Source organism: Pygocentrus nattereri, chromosome 9 (assembly GCF_015220715.1).
Source record: "Pygocentrus nattereri isolate fPygNat1 chromosome 9, fPygNat1.pri, whole genome shotgun sequence".
NCBI classification, from domain to species: domain Eukaryota; kingdom Metazoa; phylum Chordata; class Actinopteri; order Characiformes; family Serrasalmidae; genus Pygocentrus; species Pygocentrus nattereri.
In genome coordinates, this window is record NC_051219.1 from 17,414,622 (window position 1) to 17,440,427 (window position 25,806).

Consider the following 25,806-nt stretch of genomic DNA (forward strand, 5'->3'; position numbering starts at 1 on the left):
ATTAATGCTTTTGTTGCAGCCTGAGGCAAGGACACAAGTCAAATCTGTATTTCTTGTCACCCCCCGTTCCTCCCCCCCAGCACACACATGGATCATCCAGACCTGAAAGTGACCAGCTTGACTTTACAAAAGTGTTCCCATTCAAGTCAGGCACAGAATCTAATTTGAGAGATCAGTAAGCAAGGCATGTGCAAACCAATAGAGGGAACACACAGTACAGTGCAAGGGCTTGGCTAACATAAAACAACTCTTCAGTACTACGATGGGTATATTTCATAAGGCTCAACTTCATGATCATCAAAGTGCTTCTCTTGTTATAAGGAGGTTTTGCCAAAATAAGGATTTGGCAGTCTTCTTTTCCACACTGTTGTTAAAAGCACATACTGAAAAGTGTTTTGGAGAATACATCACACAGACACCACTAGAACCTCAGTAGACAAGGTACAATACTTCCACCTGAAGTACATATAAGTACTGTACACTGGGAGATAGATCCATCCCTAGCAGACCCTGGTCCCATTTAGCAGTGGATTCTGTCCCAGACTTACCCGATCCCCAAGGCTACTCCACCATCTTAACGGTAATAGAACGCTTCTCTAGGGGGTCAGATTTCTTCCCTTTTCTGCATTGCCCACTGCATTTCAGACAGCAGAGGCATGTTTTCATCACATTCTTTCCATGCATCTCTTCTAACCCCTTGTTGCAAGGCCATTGGATGAGGCTATGCTGGGTGGTGCACCACCTCTGCCTGAGGAGATAGATGGGGCACCAGTCTACGCTGTCCGAAGGCTGTTGGACACCAGGAGGCATGGGGGCTAACTCCAGTATCTTGTGGACTGGGAGGGATACGGACCGGAGAAGCAGAGTTGGGTATCAGTGAAAGACATCCTGGACCCAGGTCTTGCTGCTGACTTTTATAGTCAGCACCCAGAAAGACCTGCTCCTCATCCCCGACGGCACCCACGTAAGGGGGTCTCTAGCTCTCTCCCTGCTCATATGAGGCGTGCATGTGAAAGCGGCAGCTCTGTTCGGCGTTCAGGTGGAGTTAGTGGTGGTCGACCTGGCCGGCCTCGTCCCCAGCCAGCCCGGACTCTTTTTTTTTGTTTTCTTTATACTGTATTGATTACCGTGGATGACTTGTATTCCTGTTTCTCTGACTCTGGTTTTTGATTTGCCCTTTGGATTGTTTGTCCTGGATCTCTGTTTTTTGTGCTTTGACCTTTTTTCCATGTTTTGGACGACGACTTTGTATTTTGACTTCAACATTAAAGCCTGCTTGTATTCTTTTATCCGCAAGCATCTCAATTCTGTGAAATCATTACAGTGCTGATATCATAACAAGGTGATCAAATGCATGAGTACTGACATTCATTTACAGGCTAGAAAAACTGTCACAAGCATTTAAGTGTGATAACATTTTCCTAATAATAATAATAATAATAATAAACCTTTAAATGACAGAACTTTCATACCGTTGCATCTTATAAAACTATTACATTTTACAATTTGAAAATCTCATTATTTTGACATGCATTATTTTTTTTTTCTTTCTCTTGTAAAGTTTCAACTTCAGAGACATGGAGTTTGTTTCAATAGTAACAATCAGGGGCAAGCAAAGCCTAAAAGTATAAAATGTATCAGAACATTACTCATATACAATTAACTGAATATACTCAGAACAGTACAAATACACTACTCACAAAAAGTTAGGGATATTTGGCTTTCGGGTGAAATTTCAGGATGAACCTAAAATGCACTCTAACCTTTACAGGTGAACTTAATGTGACCTCTAAACTTTTGAATGCACATGTCCAACTGTTCAATGTTTCAGTACTTCTTGCACAACGTGCTGTTCTCTAACAAGGAGCTTAACAGCAAGGTGGTGGTGGTGGTGTTACACTGTGGGCAGGTGTGTCTAGTCAATACAGAACTGCCCTACACTTTGTGAATGGTACAGTGACAAGCCCATAATACTGAATAACATCATTAATCCAGTCATTGTGCCTCTGCATGAACAACACAGGCCTAATTTTATCTTCATGGACGACAACGCTCCAGCTCATGGAGGTCGCATCATTAGGGAATGGCTGCTGGAGACTGGGGTACCTCAAATGGAGTGGCCTGCACTTTCTCCAGACCTGAATCTCATAAAAAACCTATGGGATCCGCTGCCGTGTAGAGGCCCGTAACTCTGTACCCCAGAAACTCAATGACCTGAGCGCCGCCCTTCAAGAAGAGTGTACGCCATGCCTCAGCAGGCAATAAGTCTACTTGTGAACAGCATGAGATGTCGTCGTCAAGCTGTAATGGATACTCAAGGGCACATGACAAGTTATTGAGACATTGACATTTTTTGTTGGGGTGTACCCACCAATGTTGTTGGCTTTTGTTTCCTTAAATTGTTTGAGATGAGGAAATCACCATTGCATGCTTCTACTTAAATGCCCTACTTTCATGATATAATATCACTGTAGCCTGAACTTTTTACGTTTTCCATAAATTTCATCCAAAAGCCAAATATCCCTAACTTTTTATGAGTAGAGTATATCAAAGTTTTACTTAAGTAGAAGTAACTGAGTAAGTGCAACTAGTTACTATCCACCCCTGGGGACAAATGTTACTGCAGTAAGTTATTGCAAAGTATTAAAATGATTTTGAAAAGCTAAGTGTTCCTAGCTTGAATGGGCAGCTCACATAGACATATACTGACATAGTCTTTCATTTATTCAGTCCAAAAGCTCATGACTATTGAAACAAAACCTTGTATAATTATTTATTTTTTTCCAGAAATTGAAAATGACAGCTGTCTACTGCGTAAAAAAGTCAAAATGACGGGACCAACAGAAATGATCCAAAATTAATTCATCAGGGTATATTAAAGTTAAGAATGTTTTTCCTTCTTCTGTAAAGTTACTATTATGGAGAGAATTATGGTTAAAACAATGAAGATAGGTAGAAATATGGAAGAATATCTTGCTAAAACATAATCATCATAATTCAAATTACATACACTGGTTGTGTTTGTTTGTGTAAAAGTACTTCATAAAATACATTCTGTGAACCCCTTAACATTCCAGGCTTATTATATACTAAAGCTTATTATTCAGTAATGACAGGAACTTCAGTGCAAACTAATGGAGCTTTTCTTGGGTTACAAAAGTGTGTAAAAACAAAAACTCTTCAACAGACAGTGCGCTAGCATGCAAACAAAGACTCAAGAGCACCAAATCTTTGAGGGTTATTGTATTCGAGGATGTAAATATTGACCCAGATCACCTTCTCTCAGCATGTGAACAATGCAACGAGTGTAACAGGGTGTGTCAGAGTGCATATTTGACCTTTTTTTTGACCATATTGCTTCCATCTTTATGTATGTGTCACACTGTAGAGGTTTGTGGAGGAGCACCTCTCTCTGTACTTGCTCCTCCGACTCCTCCCAGAGTACGGCAGGGGGAGGGGAGCAGAGTAGGAGAGAGTGAGAGAGAGGGAGAGAGCAATCTGAGCTCAAATTCAGCATTATAAGCACACCCGTCCCCATTCAAGCTGGGAAATGAAGGCTTAAACACACACTTCTGAGGAATGCTGACACATTTCTGTGGAACGCTGACACACTTCTGAGGATATCTTACTTGACTGCATCTGGGACAACTTGTTTGAGGTCATGGAGATCCTGCCCCCTTAACCTGGAGTCAAAACCTCACACTAAGGCTCATCAGGTTCACACATGCTCACAAAGGCTGGTGAAATAACACACTGCTATTCATCAGCTCTGTGGAAATCGTGTAATACCCCGCAAGGCTGACCAGGTAGAGGGACAGAGGGCGATAACTTGATTGAAGGTTGCTGAAAGTGTGTGGATTTGACAACCAACAAACTGGGACTGGACACACAGTAAGTTCATTGCTTTTATGCCTACAGAATCACTAACAGAATTTAGACTATACTTGTTACAGATGCTGCCTTAGACAGTACAATCTATAGACTGCATATATTTATAGTATGTATAATAATACATTCCTCAATTTAACTTAATGCTAACCCAAAATGACTGTGTATTACATTTTTCACATGAATATAAGATATAACATCAGAATACGCCAAAAGTAAACAAAACTGAAAAACGAGTAAATTCAGTGTTTTACCTTTTCAGAATACGGGATAAAAAGCTATAGAATGAGGAATTTACAAAGGAGCTCAAAGAGTTTAAAGTGGGATTAATACAAAGTTATCATCTTATCAGGAGGTGTATGCATTAAGGTAGTTTTGGAAATGTTTAGAACTTTCTTGGAGACTTTACATGAGCTAAAGAATGTGTGTTTACAGGTTACCATAGGCTAGTGTTCTAGGGCCAGAACCATAATGGAATCATGTTACATATTTAAGATGATTCAATATGCTTGGGCATCCTGTGTCTTTTTAAGAAAACGAAAGTCAGAGTCATGTTACATTAGTTAATGGCAGGCAATTTTTAAAAACAGCTTTTGAATGGGCACTGAGCGCACTGAAGTCATTGAATGCTGTGTTTTTGTGTGTGTGTGCTGTAAGGACACTGCGGGAGAACGCTGCTGGAGTAAAGATCATGCACTGACAGTCAGGTGAGAGACTCTGGGTGTACTTATCAAACACACAAACAGATACCTGCAAAGTCAGACGCATTTAGGACTGGATGATCAGCTAAGGCACTTTCATCTAAAGCATGGGTTCTCAAACTTTCTGCTTGTCTTGGGAGGCCAAAGTAAAATGTCTGCAGTGAGCCAAGGGCCAAAAAGACAAAACAACTGACTTTATTACTTAAAATGCAATTTTAAAAGAAAAATAAGAATGTAATCAGATATATGCAGTATAAAATTATATTAGGGGTGGGCTAGACTAACTTTATGGTGGGCCAAATCAAACATCCTGTTTGCCACACTTTGGACAGCCCTGTCCTAAAGTCAATATGTCATCTCTATAGAAACAAAACCTCCATAATCTGAAAATGACAGCTGTCTACTGTTGTAAAAAAGTCACAAGAATCCAAAATGTCAATGCAATCCTGCTACACCAGGGTACACTAAAGTTAAGAATGTTTTTCTCTTCCTCTGTAAAGTTACATTTATGGAGAGATGATGGTTCAAACAATGAAGATGCGTAGAAATATGAAGACAATCTTGCTAAAACATAATCATCATAAATTAAATTACATACATTGGGTGTGTTTGTTTGTTTGTGTAAAAGTACTTTGTAAAATACATTCTGTGAACCCCTTAACATTCCAGGCTTATTACATACTAAAGCTTATTATTCAGTAATAACAGGAACTTCAATGCAAACTAATGGAGCTTTTCTTGGGTTCCAAAAGCGAGCCCATGGGGTTCATTTTCAGTGAATGTGTACTGCTGAATTACTCGAAAAACTAATGAAAGGCTGACCTAGATTAGTGTGCCATTCCACACGTAGAAAGTTTCACATCAACAGTCATATTAGTCCCTTGTATGTCACTGATTGCTGGCTTACTTACATAAAACCCAACCAATGTGCTAGTACTATTTATTCACGTGTATTTAAATGACATGTTGATGGATCGTTGCTTTTCAGACTCCCTTCAAATGGTAATACTTATACCTGTGTATATCTGTATATCTGTGAGGACAATGATCTACTTTTCCTCAGTTCCCCTGTAGTAATAAAGAAACACTGAGTTCCTAATTTCTGATTGTGCTTTACTTGATTCTGTTCAGTTGGCTAATAACCTTGACTTCTTTGCTGTAACTTATACTTCTCACTTTTGAATTTCAGCATTTTAATTTAGACCAATAGGATCCTCCCAAAAAAGTACAGCTCCTAAAAAGCTGCTGTTCCTTGGCTGCTAGATGCTGGGGGTACTAAGTAACTCAGCTGCAGTTCTAAATTGAACTAAGTTTTTGAAGAGGATTTTTTTACCTGATGCTTTGAGAACTAATACAGCTTTGTAATACAACGAACTCTATTATCCTTGAAGTTGAGCAAAACCTAGCAACAGTCAACTTTGCAGTCCTCCAGCAGGGTAAAGAGATGGACCGTTTGATTAAAGCCCAAAAGTCTGCCTCAAGCAGACTGGAAGGAGAACTGCCATCTCCAACAGCCGTATCACAGCTCCCCTCGTCACGCCTTGGCCTAATCAGCGTTCCATAGATTGCTTTAGCAGGTGGAAGTGGGATAATGTGTTTACCTGTTCCAATGCATGTTTAAGAAAAAGGTCAGAGTTCAGTATTACCGGACAGAAGGTGAATTGGCGGCTGGCAAACAGAAACTTGAGCTTAAAAATAGAAAAGTTCAGGGGTTCTTGGAGTGATTCATTTTTGTGTATGGGATGTACAAGTGTGAGTTGTTTTTTAAATTTAAAGAACACCCACCTGATGCTTTTCATGACAATGAGAATTTAGCTTATGATTAATAGCCATACAAAATAATTGCAACTCACTGTATGGAAGAATTAAGACACAAGTCTAAAGTGGACAAACTGGCTAAAGTGGACAAACTGGGTGACTGTCCCCACTGTTGATTCTCTGTAGCTCTCAACTGATGACGACACAGCTCGAGCCCAAATAAACCAATATTACTCAACACTGCCCTCTACACACGATAGTACCAGTAAGAATTTAGATCTTTTGTTGTTGTAAAACATGTCTCAATATTTACTGCTTTCTTTTACTTAGTGTATCTACCTCAACATTACTCATGAAAATCAGTGTGGTCAGCTAAAACAGCTGCGATCAGTAATGTGTGACATGCAGTAATTGTGACAGGTGCCACAATTAATAGTGCAAAGGCTCTACAAAATTAACAGGATTATTCAAACCATATCTCTAGACCAACAACCGTTTCTATATTTGAAAGTGTTAATTGGCTTTGAGTACTTTGGATCCTTCCTGTCAACCCTGTTCCCACTGAACTACACCATAGCCTTAAATTAGCTTAGGGAAAGTTACAGGATCATGCTTTAAAATTTGAGCATGAGTTATAGTTAAATTCTAATATCCAGTGATTCACACTTCAGCAGCAAATAAGGTTACCTCAAACAGCCCATTCATTATAAATGGTTTACACTGAGCTGGCAGTACTCTACTTTTTCAAGTTCCGCTTAATCTTGAATTAGTTATCTTAACTTGTGCAACATACAGACATCAATTATAACAACTCCATTATATTAAGTGGACTCTTCTGTATAAAATGAGTCAATGGCTTATATTGGACTAGAATCACTCAGTTTTAGGACTCTAATAACTTAATGCCATTCTGTTACTATTCATGGTGATCGGCTAAACCGGTAAAACTGAACACAAAGCACCGTCATGATAAAAACAACGAAAGCATGTAAAATGCATTGAAACTTCACAATTAACAATAATACTATGACACAAAACGATCAATTTGCAAAGAGAATTATATTTATAAATTTGAAAAATAAGAGTTAATTATAAGAAACCAACAAATGCTCTAAGCATGCTGGAAAGCTTTTTGGGCAAAGGACTCTTCAGTCTGTAGGACATATCCACATTAACTGATTTTAGCTAGATTTACTTAAGTAATTAAGGATTATACAAGAAACAGTATGTGGTACCAAATCTGTATTAATAAGTTTAACAAATAAATAAACTTACATTTGTTAGGTGCCATTCTTCATTTCTTCTCTAAAACAGAGTACATGAAGGTGTGCTGTGTGAGCCACAGTAAAGCAGTCCAGATGCTGAACCTACAGTACAGAATGAACACAACACAAAAAGAGAATGAACACATTAAGATTAAGAGACCCTTATTAGTCCCACAACGGGGAAATTTCACCTCCGCATTTAACCCATCCGTGAAGTGAAACACCACATACACTCTAGTGAGCACACACACACACTAGGGGACAGTGAGCACACTTGCCCGGAGCGGTGGGCAGCCCAATCCGCAGCGCCCAGGGAGCAGTTGGGTTAGGTGTCTTGCTCAAGGACACCTCAGTCACGTGCTGTCGGCTCTGGTGATCGAACCGGCGACCTTCCGGTCACACGGCTGGTTCCTTAACGTCCAGCCCATGACTGCCCCTACATGTTCCTGAGTGGATGCAATCCATCTGCGTTCAGGACTCAATCGGTGTCTTACTCGCTTCAAAATCTGGTTCAAATGGGTGGAATAAGGCAAGACGATTTAATGTGCTGGTGAATAAGGTGAAATTAATTAGTTTTTAAATAAAGCAGCTATCTGGTTAAATACAAACACTTCACAGCATGGCTTGTGCTCAGATATGAGTCACAAATTCCTTTCCTGGCCACTCTTGTTAGAAAGGGACTCCATACTGCACTTCTTTCTGCATTATTCATGTTCATGAACCTGGTTATTAACATGCTATTAATTGCAAATCTAGACACCCATTTTGTTGTCATTAACTGTGAAGCTAGGGGCCACAACAGCTTATAAATGGCTCGAAGATGAAAGGAGATTTGTTGCTGGCACACATTTTCATTATGCTTTTGTTTGGGTATTAGTCACTATGTGCGTGCACATGTGTGCCCAGGTGTGAGCACTTATTGATAAGCGTGTAAGGCAATAATGAAGAGCAAATAAACGGTCAAAAATAGACTCAAGTCATACAAAAGAAGGCTAGAGCATAAGCATTTGCTGGAAATTCTTCAGCAAAGTGTCATTCAGGCATGTAGGCTACAGGCAGCAACAGTTGAACAGAAAAACAGAATAATCAGTTACTGACTGTTGCCTGCTACTGCAGACATTTAGTCAAACACTTTTGTTCTATTTTATAGTTACAGTTCAGCTAAAAATCAAATGCAAAACGTTTTCCCCCTTACCCTAAATGTAGTTAATCAACTGAGCCATGTTTGGTGTCTGAAGTTTGCTTGTTTAGTTTGGCACAAGAGCTATACGGCTAAAGACGTTTACAAGTAATGGAAGCTTATCACCATCAATTAGCACCATGCAAACTATATGCCACTGAGTATGTAATTTCAAATACACTTTATGTGGCTTATGACATATAACTCATAGAAATATGTTGCACAGCTGAAGGCATCCATCACAAAGCTTGAAGTTTGTCTATATTTCTGTCCATTTTTATAAGTACAGTATGTCGTACAGTATCAGAAACCATATAAGCATGTTTATTTAAGATTACTTACCAACTTAACACACTGTGGTGATTTCTGGCATGTACTCTGCACAGTGCTAATCGGTGGAAGCCGACGCCATTATTTGTTATGCAGATTAGGCGCATAGCTCCGGTGCCAGACAAAAGAAGCGAACTTTTTCCAAGTTATATGTTGGCTGACTGAGTAAATTTCGAGCATGAGGTAAAATTAACTATGGCTGAACTGTTTCTTTAATAAACATTTCACTGTCCATTATTGTTTGAAAAAAAAATCTGTTTGCTGGCTTCAGTGAAAATGCCGCCCAATATAGTATGGTCTGTTATACCTTAGACAGAGGGCAGCAAGGGTGTTGCAGGCTAGGCTTGGAGAGAATGTACTTTTAAGTGTGATTCTTATAGTAGTTACACCCAACACAAACACTCATGCAACCATTCCCAAATGTAAACCTGGACATGATAGAGTTCAAGGAGTTTCTACTAGGAATCAAGAACAATTTATTATATCGTCCTGCAGTGCTTTATCAGTTATCAGTGTATGAGAAACAAAGAGTAAACAGACAAAAGTGAAAGGTACATAAGACAGGCGAAGAATGAAATGAAATACAGCATGTAGGAAAGGATTTTTTCCCCTACCACACACACACACACACACACACACACACATATATATATATATATATACAGTGGGTAAATATTTATCTAGCTATAATCAGTACTTTAAGATGTGAGCTCATATCTAATAAATATCAGACTTTCTGGAAAAGGAGGATGTACAAATAGCTCTTAAAGATGTGGAGGAGAGATGGCAGGAGGGCTGACAAAGTACAAGAGAAAGGGGAACGAGTAATCTCCAGAGTCAAACAGAAGTTTTATTCCTTCATGAATCATTCCAAACTCTAAGGTAAAGAAAGAGACTGCAGAAACAGGCCTGTATCAAGGAAAGTGGAACACTGAATTGGCAGCAATCCTCAGAAGGAAGTTAAAAGATTAAATTCAAGTGGAAATCCAAATAACTTGGTGCCATACCTCCAAAGAGACATTTTGCATTTGATATTTTCGAGAAGAGGTCATTAGACTGACCTGCAAAACAACCAATAACCAGAACACAGAACACAAACAGAATAAAAATGTAATTGATAATGTTGCTAATTATGTAACTAATTATGCAATTCTACACAAATCATTTTCTAATTATTTAACAAGTACATAGCAGAACAACAATAATAACCCGGGACTTCTAAGCATTAACAAAAGTCAATAGGATTTGGAAATTTGCAGGAAGGAGGGGACCTGCCACTGTTGAGGCATTCTTTTTAATTCTGGATATTAGATTTAGCAGCATTTTTAGACATTTGAAATCTTGAACAGTTTCTTAGAAACAACCCATTCTGAAACAATTGAGGGCCCTGTATCAACACTTTTGGATGCCCATCAGATGTTGACATCAAATTAAAAACCTTGAAATAGGCCTAAACTTGTTGCCTTTCCTGTTAAAGATGCAGCCTGGAGCGTGCAATAAATGGAAATGTCTGAATGGGTTATTCCACACCCCTAATGCATTGGCAGTGTAAAATCCCTATGCTGTATCATTGGCTATTTTCTGCCAAACTCAAAGTTTTCTGCTGAGCAACAGAATAGTAAAGGAAGGGCAGAAAAAGACAAAGCAAGGGCAATTATCACCCGGTGCCCCAGAACTGCATAAGCTGATCCAGGGGCCAGGGGACACTCAATATTTATTGGCAAGGTCCGGGATGCTAGCAATAAGACTACAAATAGAACTATGCAACAAAACGAATTTCATGAATATCTGACAGAAAGGATGTCAAGGAGCTTCAAGAGACCCCTGAAGCCCTGGGCAGTCTTGACCTTGAGACGATTAGTGTGTGGCAGGTGTGTAGGGGCCTGGTTAAGCACAACCTGCGGCACCCAGCATAATCACAAGGGCCAACATAATTACACAGAGCATGCACATCTCTCACATGTCTGAAATACAAAGAGAAGCACACACCCATAGAGCCACACACACCCTGCCACACACATACAATATGCTAGCAGGCACCCCTACTCACGCACACAGAATGACAGACACAGACCTGAATCCATTATAGTCTTACAAGATAAAAAGAAAGTGGTTTTACAGTTAATTTTGAGGATAATTCAGATATGAATGTCTTAAGACATTTTCCACTTTTGAAGTCTTTGTGAGGCTCCCGTTCTCCTCTACCCATTTGTCCTCCATCAAAATCCCTTTGTAGACAGAAATGATTTTTCACTTTAAACGAGTGAATAAATTAGAAGCGATTACACCTCAGAAAAAGCTGTACATCTGAAAGTAAAAATCCAATAACTTATTTGAACTGCGGTAAATCACCAGATCTGGTGAGAATACTTGCCCACTACCAGCCAAACCAAGCTCTAATTGGCTGTGTTTACATGCAGAGATTTTTGCCAATCCGATTTAATACAATCGGATTACAGATTCAGACTGAGGTGTTTATATTCTCACTCTATTCAACGGTCTGACGGAAAATCTGTTTACCTGATCGCTACAAGTAAGCCGATGTAAAATGACGCGCATGCGTGGAGCAGCGCTGAGTGTAAACGTTACCATGACAGCGAGCCTCACGTGAGGTCCAGTCAGCGTGAGATGAGTTTCCAGTTGGCGCGCTTGTGTTTTAATGGCTTTAAACTGACGTCAGACTCAGAAAAACATCCTTCACGTACTTATAAAGGAAGCGGCGAGAGGAAGACGTCGTGTTCTGAGACACATTAGCTGGACGTCCGTCCCACCGCCGTCTTTTAAAGCTCAGAGTATAAACCTCGTCTCCTCTGCAGACCAGCTTCTGCTGCGCCATGCTGAACATTATAAACCTTTCACTAAGACGCGACGCGCATGCGCAGAACGCACTTACACGGTCCGATTGGAGTGTAATCGGATTCAGGCGTTTACACGGATATTATTCTACTGTTTAACGGATTATTTAGAGGTTTACCCACCTCGTTCAATCGGATAGAAACTGTATTCCGAATGGCCTCAATCGGACTAGACTATTCTGATTGAAGTGTTTACATGGACGTATTCTATTCCGATCGAGCTATTAGTCGGATTATTAACAGATTATTAGGCTGCATGTAAACGTGGCTGCTATCTGTTTCCAGAATTAGGATCTAATGAGATAACAATACACATGAAAGTACCTATCAAACACAGATTCACGCAATGCAGTGAATGCCACTGCTACACCTTCTAAAAAACTAATGTCAAGTAGTCAGTGAAAGCATGCCTCCAGCGCAGATGAAGACATGACTGCCACAAGGTGTGTCATTTAAACATCTTAACTTATTTTCACATTTTCAGAAGTGAAAATTCAAAACATAAGAAATTGTTTGGAATACTGGAATGATATACAAGCAAATGACATGTATCGTTTTGATCATGTTTGTTGATCAGTGCAGTAATACACACCTTGTTTATTTGTTCTATGCTTATGAAACCCACAACACGATATACTGACACATAAAAAGTAGCCTTAGGTCAGCAATCTACACCCATTTTGATAAAGCTGCATTTGACTATCACTGTTTTACAGCTCTAGCAATGGAGCCTGAATATAACTGTCTTCAGCCCCTTTTTAAAGTTAATCAGACATGTTTCTAAGACCAGTGCAAAAGGGAGCTCCAGAACTTCAATCAGAAAACATCTTGCATAACAGCTTGTATAATATCAATAATAAAGCATTCCTACTAGAATAGGATGCTCTGAAGCAGACGTACGTGGCACTATTCCCAGCGCCAAGCCCTCAACTGTTGGACCGTGATTGGACAGTTACGGAGCTTCGTTCTCTAGAATTATGAAGCATCATCCAGCCTCCTTAGGATGAGTTGGGGTGACATTTATGACCGAAAACTAATCATAAGGACAAGTTTATATTTAAGTTTGGGCGTAAAGTACTATATCTTTAGTTAACACTAGTTCGTTTCAAACTATCCTAAATTTTGTAGCACCTCAAATGTCAACTAGCAACTACTAACTAATGTGTACATCGCTTTAACAGGATGATAACATGTTCAGAACCAATCAGTAAACCCGCTGCCATGGAAACGCGACGGCAAACGCGCTGACTTTACACGTAGAAAAGATATCCAGCTTAGAAGTGAACGATGTGTAAAAGTTAAGCTGAATAAAGCTAATAATCTACAGCCATATTCTGTTTATACTTTAATACTCAAAAAATACAAATATGCAGATTTTTAATCAACGGTTTCTGGATAGCTGAGCACAAGGGCAGCCTCAGTTTAGCCGTTTGGGCAGCTCAGTCTCCCTGAGCTGAAGCTGTGGGTGTTTAGCTTCATGCTCAGAGGTAAAACCAGGTTGATGATTAGAGCCGTAAGTAAAATCAAAGTGTCGCGTTTAAAATTAGTTTTTGGTCTTTTTGTGCTTTCTATGTGATTTCTGATGGTTACCTCAAAACTTACCTGCTCGGAAGGAGGTGTGGATTTATAGTAACTACTAACTACTACTAACCTTAACGTTAAAACTAGGTCGTGTGGTGCAACCAGTTCATATTTAGTAGTGCATAAACCTGAACTTAGTAAACAATTACGTTACAACTAGCCTACGTTTGTACTTCCACACAGCTGAAGCATTAAACGCCACCACCGAGACAGTTAGCTTAATGTTAACACCGTTAGTTAACGCTAACTAGCTAACCTAGCTGGGTTAGTTATTAAAGATGTAGAAATGACTTAAGTTACTCCTTCAGCTAGGTTTGGCGACCGCTCTCCTTCACTCATCTTAAAGAAAAAAAAAGTAACGTTAGGATATTACCATTAATGTTTACCCACCTCTTCTTACCATAATGTTAGGATAGCTGGCTAACATTAGCAAAATTCCCCTTGCTGGCTTAAGGGATTGGCTAACCTTAGCATGGCTTTCACAACAATGAGGCTAACAAGAGATGGAGTCACCTACTCGATTAAATATGTTTCAGGATATCAACGTATTTTCCTTCCTATGTTTCCAAACTAAACCAAACAATTTTCCTCGTCTGCAGCTGTTTCCTAAAGCCTGAAACCGTCGAGGTTCTGCTGAATTTTGAATCGTAACCGACTTCTGGATCAGGCTGGCGCGAAGTCCTTGAGGTTTCCTTCGGATTTTGAACTTCACAGACTGGGCGAAGCGCTGATGCTTCCACATAAACTCACCTTAAAGACACCATATACTACATTTTTCATGTGTCTGAGTTTTCCTGTACAGCAGAGAGAAAAAAGCAAAAGTTTTTGATGGAAATAAATGGAACTACGTAGATTCTGGAGCATTTCTGTTGGTCCGCTCATTATGAAATTTTGTAAAGGTCAGCGTTTTCAAATTCTGTAAAAAAAAAAGTACAAAATGACAAAAAAGGAGATATAAGGTTTTTCTTCCGACAGAAAAAGCAAGTATATATAGGTCCGCTGGTTTGATGAGATCAGCACCCTACACCCCTGTTCGCAACTGCTAGTCCTCCCAGATTACCGTCCTGAACACAAGATCCTAGTTTTATTCTCTTCAAACAGATTTTAAATGCACAGTCTTTTATTTTAGAAAATAAACTAAGACAAACATTACAAACAGCTGGGAGAAGAAGGAAATAATGACTAGGCCTAATATAAAATGATTTTGTTGCTGGCACTGTGCGAAATTAAAGTTATTTACTAAAGTAATTTAAGAATAACGAAAGAAATAAAGCAAAAATAAGTACATTTTTACAGCGAGAAGAAAATGAGTAAAGCAAAGTCCCATTTTGACTAATACTCTGCTCAACTACTAGTGGGCCCCCAGAAAACGCTGAGTAAAAAGCGGATAGGCGACAAGGCTTGCTATCAGCGGGCCAACAGTGGCCCACTATCCTCTGGCTATGTGAGATTAAAGAGAAGGAAAACAGTTCAGACTCCTTATAACTACTGAATAAGTTGTTGTATGTATATTAATATGTAAATTGTTGGTTTTCATGACATTACAAAAGCAGTGACTTCAAAACAGGCCTTTTTTGCAGCTTATTTGACAAAAATAGACCTTATAGCCTGTTGTGTCCGATGGTATTCAGGCGTCAGAGCCCGCTGTGGTTCCCATGATGCTTTGTGCTGCTTAGCTGGACTTTATTTAGTTAAAAAAAAAACATTGAGCAGGTTGGCTGAGTACTGGATTGTGTGAGTGTGAGTTACTGTCACCCAGGTTTGCTTCCTGATTTATAGCCCCAGGCGGGATTCTGTGGCTGAGCATGACTGTACTACAGGTTTAAAGATTTAGGTTTATTTCCTTCTTGGAAATTAGAGCGATTTTCCTCTCTTGTACTTGGACTGCTGAGTCAAAATAAAGCTGGACATGCACTTCAAGTTGTCCGTGCTTCTCCATTAGAGTCTTTTACACTGTGATAACAACCTATCAGGAAAAGACAGAATTCCATTAGATGCTATTGAACACCACCAGGAAGCAGCATAACCTTTTAATGGTTTCTATGATTGTTTTCAGCAGGGTCCTCTGTGTACCCCCTGTGTAGCTCACTATATAAAACATGTTTTCCACAGGCTACACTACAAGAAGTGTTGGAGACAAAATGAATCTAATAATGGGGTTCTTTCCCAATCCGGTGTCCCTGGTGTAAATGACGCGCGTGGATGAACGTGTTAATTTCTTAATTCATTGTTTCATGCCAAATGATGCACTTCACCCCAATTCACCTTTAACTCTGACACCTTTTGCTTTGCTCACTTCTCAGCTTGCAGTTCAGTGAGAATGGACTGTCTCTCTGCATTGTCCACATCTACGCGTCTATCCCCCTTGTATTCTTCCTCCATACCCCTCCCTCTCTTGTCGTCTTATTCATGCCTGCAGCTCTGACCTCATCCCACGATTCTCTCTCTAAACGTTAGTTTCATTAGTTCAAATGATGTTTACTTTATTACTATTTGCTTGCCTGCAAAATAAACCCCATTTTATTGAGATCAAGGAGCATTCAATCAGGAGGAAGTGAGAGAGCAAAGGGCTGATGGAGGAGTAGGAGACAGGAAAGATCTGGGGAGAAGTGCGGATTGTGTGGAGTAAGGAGGGGATGACAGAGGGATTAGCGAAGATGAACAAGTAACTGGACAGTCTGGAAATGAAAACAAATATAGCAGGACTTGCGTCAACGTAAGGAGGAGAACGTCAGATATAATAGAGAGCAAATGATACAGTTTGGTCACCATTTTCTCTATAATTATATCATTATGTCTTCAGTTAGCAAAAACGTCCTTATAGGGAAGTTCTCAGCAATCACGCCGAGCAGTTATTACCAGGCATACAAGACCAGACTCCTGTCTCTTTGAAAGGGGAGAGACCAAAGCACCTAAAACTGAAGATCAAATAACCGGTTCAAAAGTATTTTTGAATTTACTGGTCAGTTCTCACAAAAACCTCATAGTTTGTAGCATCTGTGTTTTCCGGATTGTTCTGGCTACTGCACTTATGCAGATTTCAACAATGAGGGGAGGCTTTTCTTACTTGCAGTTTATCCAGAAAGCTGATTGGTTCTTTTTACTGAAGGGTAGGACTTTCTCTGTAAACAAACATGTTGAGAGTTCGGAGGTTTCCCATTCATATTTCAAACCGTGGTCTGTCTCCTCCTTTATAACATCTCTTGTTAGAAATGTTCTAGCTTATTCGTTTTAGCTAGTTAGCTCTTAGAAATGATTACATAAAAAATAGTTTTTTTCCTTTTATGTTTGGTGGTAATCCACAAAAGAGGGCACAGAAGTGGCTAAGCTACAAATGAGAGAGGGAACAAGAGAGGCTGCATGGCAGTGCTATTACAGTAGCGGTAGACAGCAGTGATAGCAATGTATTTATCAAGGATATTTTTGCCATGCATGAAAATGGCCAAAAATGTAATGTATTTGTAATTATATTTTTTCAGTTGTATGTAGTAACAAAGATTACTGATTTAACTAAATATACAGTAATTAAATCAGTGGTACTGACTTCTGTGTTTTGCAAGTATTACAATGAATGTATTTCAAATGATATTGGGTCAGTATGGCAAAATATTCTGATATACATGTTAGCCTAGTGTTTGGAATATATTTGACATGTATTCCATACATTTTTCTCGTATGGGTGGGCATGCACACTTTTGTGTACTTTTTTAAGGTTGTACACATCAACAAAATGCACATTGATTCAGCAGTGTTGATGGGCATGACTCAAAAGAAAAGAAGATTGAAAAATGAAGTGTCAAAAACAACTTTCTGTAGATTTTACATATTTTAATAATATTCAGTGAAACTCTTCTCGTCTAAAAACAAACAAAAAACAAAATTTGAAATATAAAAGTTCACACTGAAACAAATTCCATCTCGCCAGTTTTGTGTCATTGTAGGGATCTGCAGGGCTCTATAATATTTTGTATATTCAGGTAAATATTTTCAAGTACCACATAGGTCTCAAATGAGTGATTTGTTATGTACACTGTAAAACTGAAATAACCTGATAAGTAAACAAAAAAGTAACCTGGCTGCCTTAACATTTCAGTATTATCGTACTTCAAATTGTTAGTTAAAAGAATGTAACTTACTATTTGATGTTTAATGAACTTGACATTTTAAAACAATTTTAGTTTTATCAGTTAAAATTATTAAAAACAATGTTTGCATTTATTTTCAGAAATTTCAGGCACTCATGCTTTTAATCCCTAGAACACTCGCTCGTCTCTTTTCCTCTTGCTTGAATTTGTCTTTCTATTTCTTTTGAGGAGTGGATGAAGATTTGGGGCTACAGCCCTGGAAGCCCAGACCAGGCGACAAACCTGATAGCATCAAATATTAAAACTCCACACCAAGTCAACTGATGTGGTTTGCTCATTTACAAAAGAAATAGCCACTTGCACAGTAATGAAGATGCAATGAGGAAATCAAGCCTGGACTGGCTTGAGGACTACAAGAATGTAAATGTGCCATGTTGGATAAGGACAGAGTCAATAGTTAAGAAAAAAAGTCTTGCTTGCTGTAAGGTGTTACATCTGTTTTGTTACAGAACTGGGGAAACATTTTCAGTATTTGCTAAAATAATAATGTCACATTTGCACCAAGGTAATTGTGGACTTTTACAAGAAAATACATCATGAACTATAGACCAGAATCAAACTAGAAATACAGAAATAGTGATAAAGTAGAAAGTGGGAGAGAGAGAAAGAGAGAGAGTGAGAGAGAAAGAGAGGGAGAGACAGAAATAAATTTGTTTGCAGCAGTGCACGCGCGTGAAATTGATGAACACATTTAGGATCATCTCATAAAAAAGAGATTATCAGTCCGCTGGTCATGTTTCCTTAAGTCAACCATTTATTTGTTTTATTGAGCTTTAAAAACAACAAAGCTTGCGATTCTTGTGTGTGTTTTTGGAATCTAAACCCAAACTTTCAGGGCTCTGCTGCACTGGGGCAGCAGACATTTGCTATGTTATTGCAAAGTCTCCCATGTGAAAATCACATACTCTCACAGACATAGAGACTAGAGCTAAGTTAAATGAAAACAGAAAAAAAAATACAATTATAACAAAAAAAGACGACTTTTCTATTCCAGAAATATTCCAGACTGCAGCCTGTTTTCTTCTACATACTCACGTCAGAGAAGTTTTCATCAAACCATTTCCCTCTCTTTAATTTCAGCACTGAAATAGCTACCTGACTTTCTCTGCTAACTGCCGTGATGGTAAAAGGCTAGACTTCATGTTCTATCAAGCAAAAGGTGCATATTACCACCTTACCTTTTCCAAAGTAGCAGTTTTTCAAAGACTGAAAAACATCATTGTACCCAACACACCGCAAATACTAAAACAATATAGTAGAACAAAAATTGAAATTAATAATCATTGATATTATTTTTTTGTGCAGGCCTAATGGAGACCATCTCAAAGGAGCCAGGTTGGGATGGATCTGCCTATACAACGCTTGAGTGGACCAACTTCACATCAGCTGTCTTCTCTGAGCGTGGTGGCCTCAATGGCTCATATGGAGGGAGCTCTTATTTCTGGGTGCTTCTCAATGGCTCATCCAGCACCACCCAGGTCCCCCCTCTGGCCAGGGTGCGGGACATGGCTCTGGCCCGTGCTGAGATTGGGGTCTTGGGCCTAGTCCTGGCGCTCACCACATTGGGCAACAGTTTTGTGCTGTGGGTTCTGCTCAGGAGGCGTAAGCACAATGCTCCCATGCACCTGTTCATGGTCAACCTCTGTGTGGCTGACCTGGTGGTGGCCTTCTTCCAGGTGAGCACGTCAGAAAAGCTTGTTAAGATGTACACCTATCACCCCAGCCAAATTTTAAAAGCCCCAGGGAACCTCAATCCATCTTTTCTTTCTAAGTATGTCACTCTTGCTCTTTTGGGCACACAATAAAGTTTGTGTTGTGAATAACTTTCTAATGACTAATAAATGGCCAATGGATTTATCTAAAATTCTCCTCTCTTGATGTAAACTGGGCAGTCCTAATCTTGGGTAGTGTGCACATAAGCAGGATCCTCACCAACTACAAGGCTGATGTGGGTCGTCCTGCCAACATCACATTAACAAAACTGTGTTCCACAATGATCTCGTGGACTGAGGGATGGCAATAATGTGCGCTCATCAGTATATCAGAAGTACAGCCAGACAGTTGTCAGATAGATCTGATAAGCAATTTTATGCCATGTTTTATCATATTTCTATCTTGTTTTTGCATTCAAACTTTGGATGTTTAATGTCATACTCAATGCAATGTTTTATCCAAAAATCTAATTTACACAATTTACCCCTTATGAATATAGTCTGTCAGCCAAGACATGTTTGGTGTTCAAAGTTTGCTTCTTTAGTTTTACTTAAGCTTAAGCTATAAGGCTAATATAGCTAACAACTAATATAGCTAATAACCAATGGCTATAGGCCTCCATTACTTCTTTGCTGCTTTAGCCTCATAGCCCTAAAGACTGAAGTAAAACAAGCTTCAGACACTAAACATGACTTGGTTCATTGATCACATTTGATGAAGGGAGATAATTACGTACATTTGATTGTTGGATAAACCATTGCTTTAAGACAGGCAGTCTGATTAAAGTCCTGAAACTTTTTTATTATGGGGAATTGCTTACGATACAAAAAATACTGACTGATCAAAAGGATAATCCATAAAATATGGTATTACAGCCTGTTTTGCTTATGTTTACCAATGTTTGTGGAGGGTGCTGTAGCTTGAATTCTTAGGTCCACCCTCATCGTTGAAGACTTATTCTACTATAAAACACAAATAATGTGCTGGTGTGTGATGACCTAATGTTCTCCAGGTTCTCCCACAGCTGGTGTGGGACATCACAGAGAGGTTCCAGGGCCCTGACGCGCTCTGCCGCTCAGTGAAGTATATGCAGATCGTGGGCATGTTTGCATCCTCCTACATGATAGTGGCTATGACGGTGGACCGGCATTATGCCATCTGCTGCCCCCTGCAGGCCTACAGAGGAGGGGTGGTTTCGCGCTGGAACACACCGATCATGGTGGCCTGGGGCCTGGCGCTTGTGCTCAGCCTACCTCAGGTACCAGGATGCTTGTTCTTTATGGTAACTAATGGTGCAAAAAACCCACCTGCACGGTAATGATCATTTCTCCTAGTGCTCCTATAGGATGCTAGCCTTTTGTCAGTTCTAGGTCAACGACAGTTCACATTAATATTTTCAGCTTTAATTTAAGCTTTAAAAAACCTTCCATAGACAGACATATTAGCATGTTTTACCTTGTGAAGGTTCACAGTGAGCTCTGGTATAGAGCTAAAGCTGCTGTTTTCCATTTCTAACAGACCATTAATTAGACTTATCACTTGTATTAACAGTCAGCGATGTGTCTGAGACTTATGGAATAAATCCATTCTGATTGGCCAGTTTTCCACTGGGCATTTCAAGAATTTAACCCTTTTGTTTCCATCTAAAACTTTACAATGAAACAGAAATACTTGCAAAGTTTAAATAAGCTATAATGGCTACATTTGACTTATATTTGACATATTTTGTAAGTGTTACAGTTTTATTTCTAGTATGTTTGTCTGACGACATGTAACATTCCAATATGCTTTGAATTACTGGGGCAATGTCCTACCATTAGTTTTAAAGTACAAATATCATAACTGGGCATTACAGAGGCGAGCAAGGCTTTCACGAATCATGATCCAGCCATGATATTCCTTTAACAAAGAACAATAACATTTATCATCCAGAGAACTTGACATGACCTATACTTGATCACTGTCAAACGGTACCTTAGTGCCTGCTAAATGCATGAAATTGTAATGCCTAGGACACATCCAGAGCACAAACACTTAGAGGAAGTGAACCATCTCTATCCATCTATCTTCATCTCCAAACCATCTCCGTCTATCTGTCTTATCAAGTTTTTTTTTTCCAGTGGGCAACCTAGAGTCTTAGGCAATGTAACTATTGTTGTTTTACTCCTCCTGCTCTCTCAGGTGTTCATTTTCTCCAGGTCTGAAGTGGCTCCAGGAGAGTTTGAGTGCTGGGGGCACTTTGCTGAGACCTGGGGTCTCAAGGCCTATGTTACTTGGATGACCCTGGCTGTCTTTGTCGTGCCTGCCTTAATCATTACTGTTTGCCAGGTAATGGAAATCTTCCCGAACTTTTTTATTTTTTTTATTAATTTTTTTGCCAGTCTAGAACTTCAGTCTAGAACTTACAGAGCATGGTTCCTGTCCATTAAGTTCACCTGTCAGTTGTAATGTTTTTTATGACAAAGTCATTTAACTCCAGGGGACAGTTTTTCCTTCCTTGGCCTTCAAAATTTAATACTGATCCAACACTCAAAAAGCCACTAGAAGCTGGCAGCTCAGAGGTTATGGCAATTAAGGGAATCTGGTTAGCTTCAAAACATTAATACCTGATATAATGCCCAATAAAATCATACTTGTTTCTCTTTTACCCAGGGAATGGCTCCAGATGAAGCAAAATTAATGCCTAAATCCAGCCTGTAACACTGATCCCATATCTAGTTTATTTAAACTTAAAGTATCTATTTATTCTGGCTCTGATTTAATAGAAGACCATTTAACATATGTAGGCAGATATTTTATATTCCATAAAATTTTCTGCTCATATTAATTTACTCATTTGTCTTTGACATATTCTAACACTACCAAAATAGTGCCAATAACTGGTGCTTTTGGATTCAGTGCATGCCTCTGTTAGCATCATGTAGCTGAGTATGCCCTGTTGGTCAGAACAGTCATGTTTCAGTTAGCATGTTCTAGCATGGAAGTATTTTTGAGCAATACAGCTTAGCATAGATCTTTGTTACTTTTGTTCAGGAAAGGAATCATGTGCAAACAATGGACCACATAAACAGGCCCCACCCTGTTTCACAGTGCCCCAGTAGATTCTCACTGAATTGTATTCTTTTCTGTGTAAGGAAGTTTTTCTCAAACAATTCTCAGGGCCCAAAGACACTCCACATTATTGCTATGTCATAGCATCCAACACAGCTTAACTTAGCAATTTAGAATGCTGACTACATGGGTTAGACCAACAACAAGGACTGGCTGACCCTGAAGACTAGTTTGAGAACTACTGGTGTCATCAACCACTTGTCAACAAACTTTTGGCCTCATGGATCACTTCAGTTTGTGGCAGAACAAACAAGTCAGAAATACATTTTTTGGTAGGCTTTTGAAAAAGTGGCTAGGCCACCTAGATTTTGTATCACCCAGCTCGTTAGTGATACAAAACAGTAGCAAAAATATACATATCAATGAGAATGCAGTATTCAAATAGACCTAACCAACACTGCAACACCCTTCACTATAAAGCACTTGCCCACCACAGACTCAACGTTTGCCTGAAAAGACAACATAAGGTGAGATGTTCAAATCGGTTAGATGAAATAGGAAAAACAACATTGCAAACTTACACCATAAAACACTGTGGGCTAAAGCATACTGCCACAGTATGCATGAAAAAATGTTTATGGACCATATGGATATGTGTCTTACCTTTGACTTTATACAGCAGTAGACACTTACTGTGTCATTTTCACATAGCCTATTTTAGCTTTTCTTTTAAAAGAGCTCAGTACCAAATTCGCAAACCAAAGACAAACATGCAGCAATGTTTTTAACACAAGATAAGGTTTATGTATGTATTTATTTATTTATTTATGTCTTTTTCTTTGGAAGATAACAGCAAACTCTTCTGTGTGGCAATCACACTTTTACAGGTCTCAGGTACCTATTTTGATAACTGTTTTAAAATCGAAATATATACACAACACACCAGCTCACTGCTCAAGAACTGAAAGCTTGATAGCACTGCTTAGGTTGCTGAGCAGCGATTGTAGGGATGAGCAAATAAGGCAGAGTTTGGGATCAGTTAATTGGATTATACCTTTTACATTCAGGAATAACATGCAAAGTGTAATGGTGATTTTGATTGACCATAATACAATGACACCACTCACATGAAACATATTTTATTATACTAAATAATAATAAATAATAAATATTCTTTCCCATTTGGTTACTTAGGCCTGAGATAAATAGATCTGAATAGGTCCAAGCCTATCCACGCCTGGCTGGAGCTACCTGCCTGTGTTGAATATTTAGCTTCTGTAATTGTCAGAAATGTTGAGCATGTTTGTGACCCCTTTTTGTGGGTCAGTCATTTGTAACATGGATGTTAGTCAAAGCTGCTCACTAGAATTTCTATCCAGTTGCTAGTGCTAAAGAGCAACTCTCACAAGACTGAAAATAGGGAAATACTCACATGACAAGAGAATTCCACAGTCTTGGCCAGATGCCTGTTCCATTCAAATGCGAATCCAAAGTGATTCATTTTGATCAGTCTTCTTGTGGTAGTCTCTAAAGTCTGGGGGCAGTCGTGGGCTGGAGGTTAGGGAGCCAGCCCTGTGATCAGAAGGTTGCTGGTTTGATCCCCTTGGCTGACAGTCTGTGACTGAAGTGCCCTTGAGCAAGGCACCTAACCCCCAATTGCTCCCTGGGCACTGTGGATAAGGCTGCCCACTGCTTGTGTGTGGGTGTGTGGGTGTTTCACTGCATGGATGGGTTAAATGCAGAGGTCTATTTTCACAGTGACAAATGGTTGTGAAGTAACTTCATGGTCAGTCATTTCTAACATGGCTGCTGCCTATTGGAGTTTTGATCCAGTTTCTGGTGTTAAAAAGCAGCTTTAGTGCCAAAGCTTAAAAGCAGGACAGATTTATATTTACTATCCATTTAAATATGAATCAGGTCTGATTTATTGTGTTCAGTCACCCCTGGGTAGCTTCTATAGTTAACTTAACCTTAACTGTCTTGCTCACAGGTGCGAATATTCAGGGAGATCCATGACAACATCTACTTAAAGTCTGAGCGGGTGGTGTCGGCAGACTTGAAGAAAAACCTTGTCTTCTTTCGCTTTCCCAGCCCAAAAAAGCAAGAGGACAGAGAGAGGGGGAGAACGAGAAGGGCATGCAAACCAAGAGAGGGCAGAGGAGAATTCCACATGAGGAACAATAACAGTGAATCTTCACATTTTCACTGTGATGCTAACAGCTCTCAGTGTGCACCACAGCCAGACTGCTGCAGCCTCCCCTCTCAGGATGACAAGTGTACTTGTGAGCTGATCACAGACGGTCCCTCCTACAGCGCTCTGTCTCCCGATGTGCTGCCTCACACCCACGCACACACTCACATTAATCACACTAACTCAGCACCTCTTCAGGACTGCTGTCTCACCCAGAAGCCTCTCAGTGAGCCTGGCACTGCCTGCTACCAGACGTCTCTGGATTACTCTGAGCCATACACTAACCCGTTGGAGCCTCCTACAGAGATCTCAGACCCAATCCATTACCCCTCCTCTTCCTCTCCACGCCCTCTGCCTCCACCACCACATGGTGTGTCCAGAGCAATGTCCAAAACAGTGAGGATGACTCTGGTCATAGTGCTGGTCTACACAATCTGCTGGTCGCCCTTTTTCATAGTACAGCTTTGGGCTGCTTGGGACCCCAACCCACCAAAACAAGGTGAGATCATGGATCTAAGTCTATGCTCCAATCACATGCCTTATTGCTCAATTAGCAAGATGTCCTTTTTTTATAATATTCAATATTGATTATCATAATAGTATTTGATATGACTGATCATGATACTTTATCACCTACTATTATATTAATTTCCTAACCTGTCTGAAAACTGAAAAGAAAAAAAAAGAAGAAAAAAAAAAAAAAAAAAAAATATATATATATATATATATATATATATATATATATATATATATATATATATATATATATATATATATATATGTATAAATGAACAAAACATGCATTTAATGTATGTAATATTTTGGCAATATATAAAAACAGCTAGTTAGATAATTCTGTTAACTGAAACGTTGTTTTGTGCTGTTTGTGAATGGCTAGACTTCTGGTGCACATAGGCCATTAGTGTACCCTAGTAGCAGCTGTTCAAAGTCCAAGCCTTCACTGCTAATACTACCCCTCAAATGTGCTTTATTAAAATAGAAAAGAAAAATCAAACTATTATTTTCATCATTTGCGTATCAGCCTGTGCTTAGTTGTGATTTTTTGCTTAGATTTTTCTGCATTGACAATTTACAGTCATGTTTGTGAATGACCTACATGTGTCACTGGTATGAATACATCTCTGCCC

The 25,806-nt window shown here is 39.4% G+C and overlaps 1 protein-coding gene across 1 annotated transcript in view; it reads left to right on the forward strand.

Annotated features, from left to right (window-relative positions):
• Positions 1–3,549: 3,549 nt before the first annotated feature.
• The window catches only part of avpr2aa (arginine vasopressin receptor 2a, duplicate a), a 34,399-nt gene continuing 12,142 nt past the window's right edge, over positions 3,550–25,806 (forward strand). Inside the window, exons 1-6 of the mRNA XM_017694282.2 lie at positions 3,550–3,891; positions 4,546–4,595; positions 19,009–19,379; positions 20,429–20,674; positions 21,598–21,744; positions 24,458–25,157. Of these exons, the coding sequence (XP_017549771.1) occupies positions 19,014–19,379; positions 20,429–20,674; positions 21,598–21,744; positions 24,458–25,157 (1,459 nt within the window). The 5' untranslated portion in view covers positions 3,550–3,891; positions 4,546–4,595; positions 19,009–19,013. The remainder of the gene's footprint in view (positions 3,892–4,545; positions 4,596–19,008; positions 19,380–20,428; positions 20,675–21,597; positions 21,745–24,457; positions 25,158–25,806) is intronic.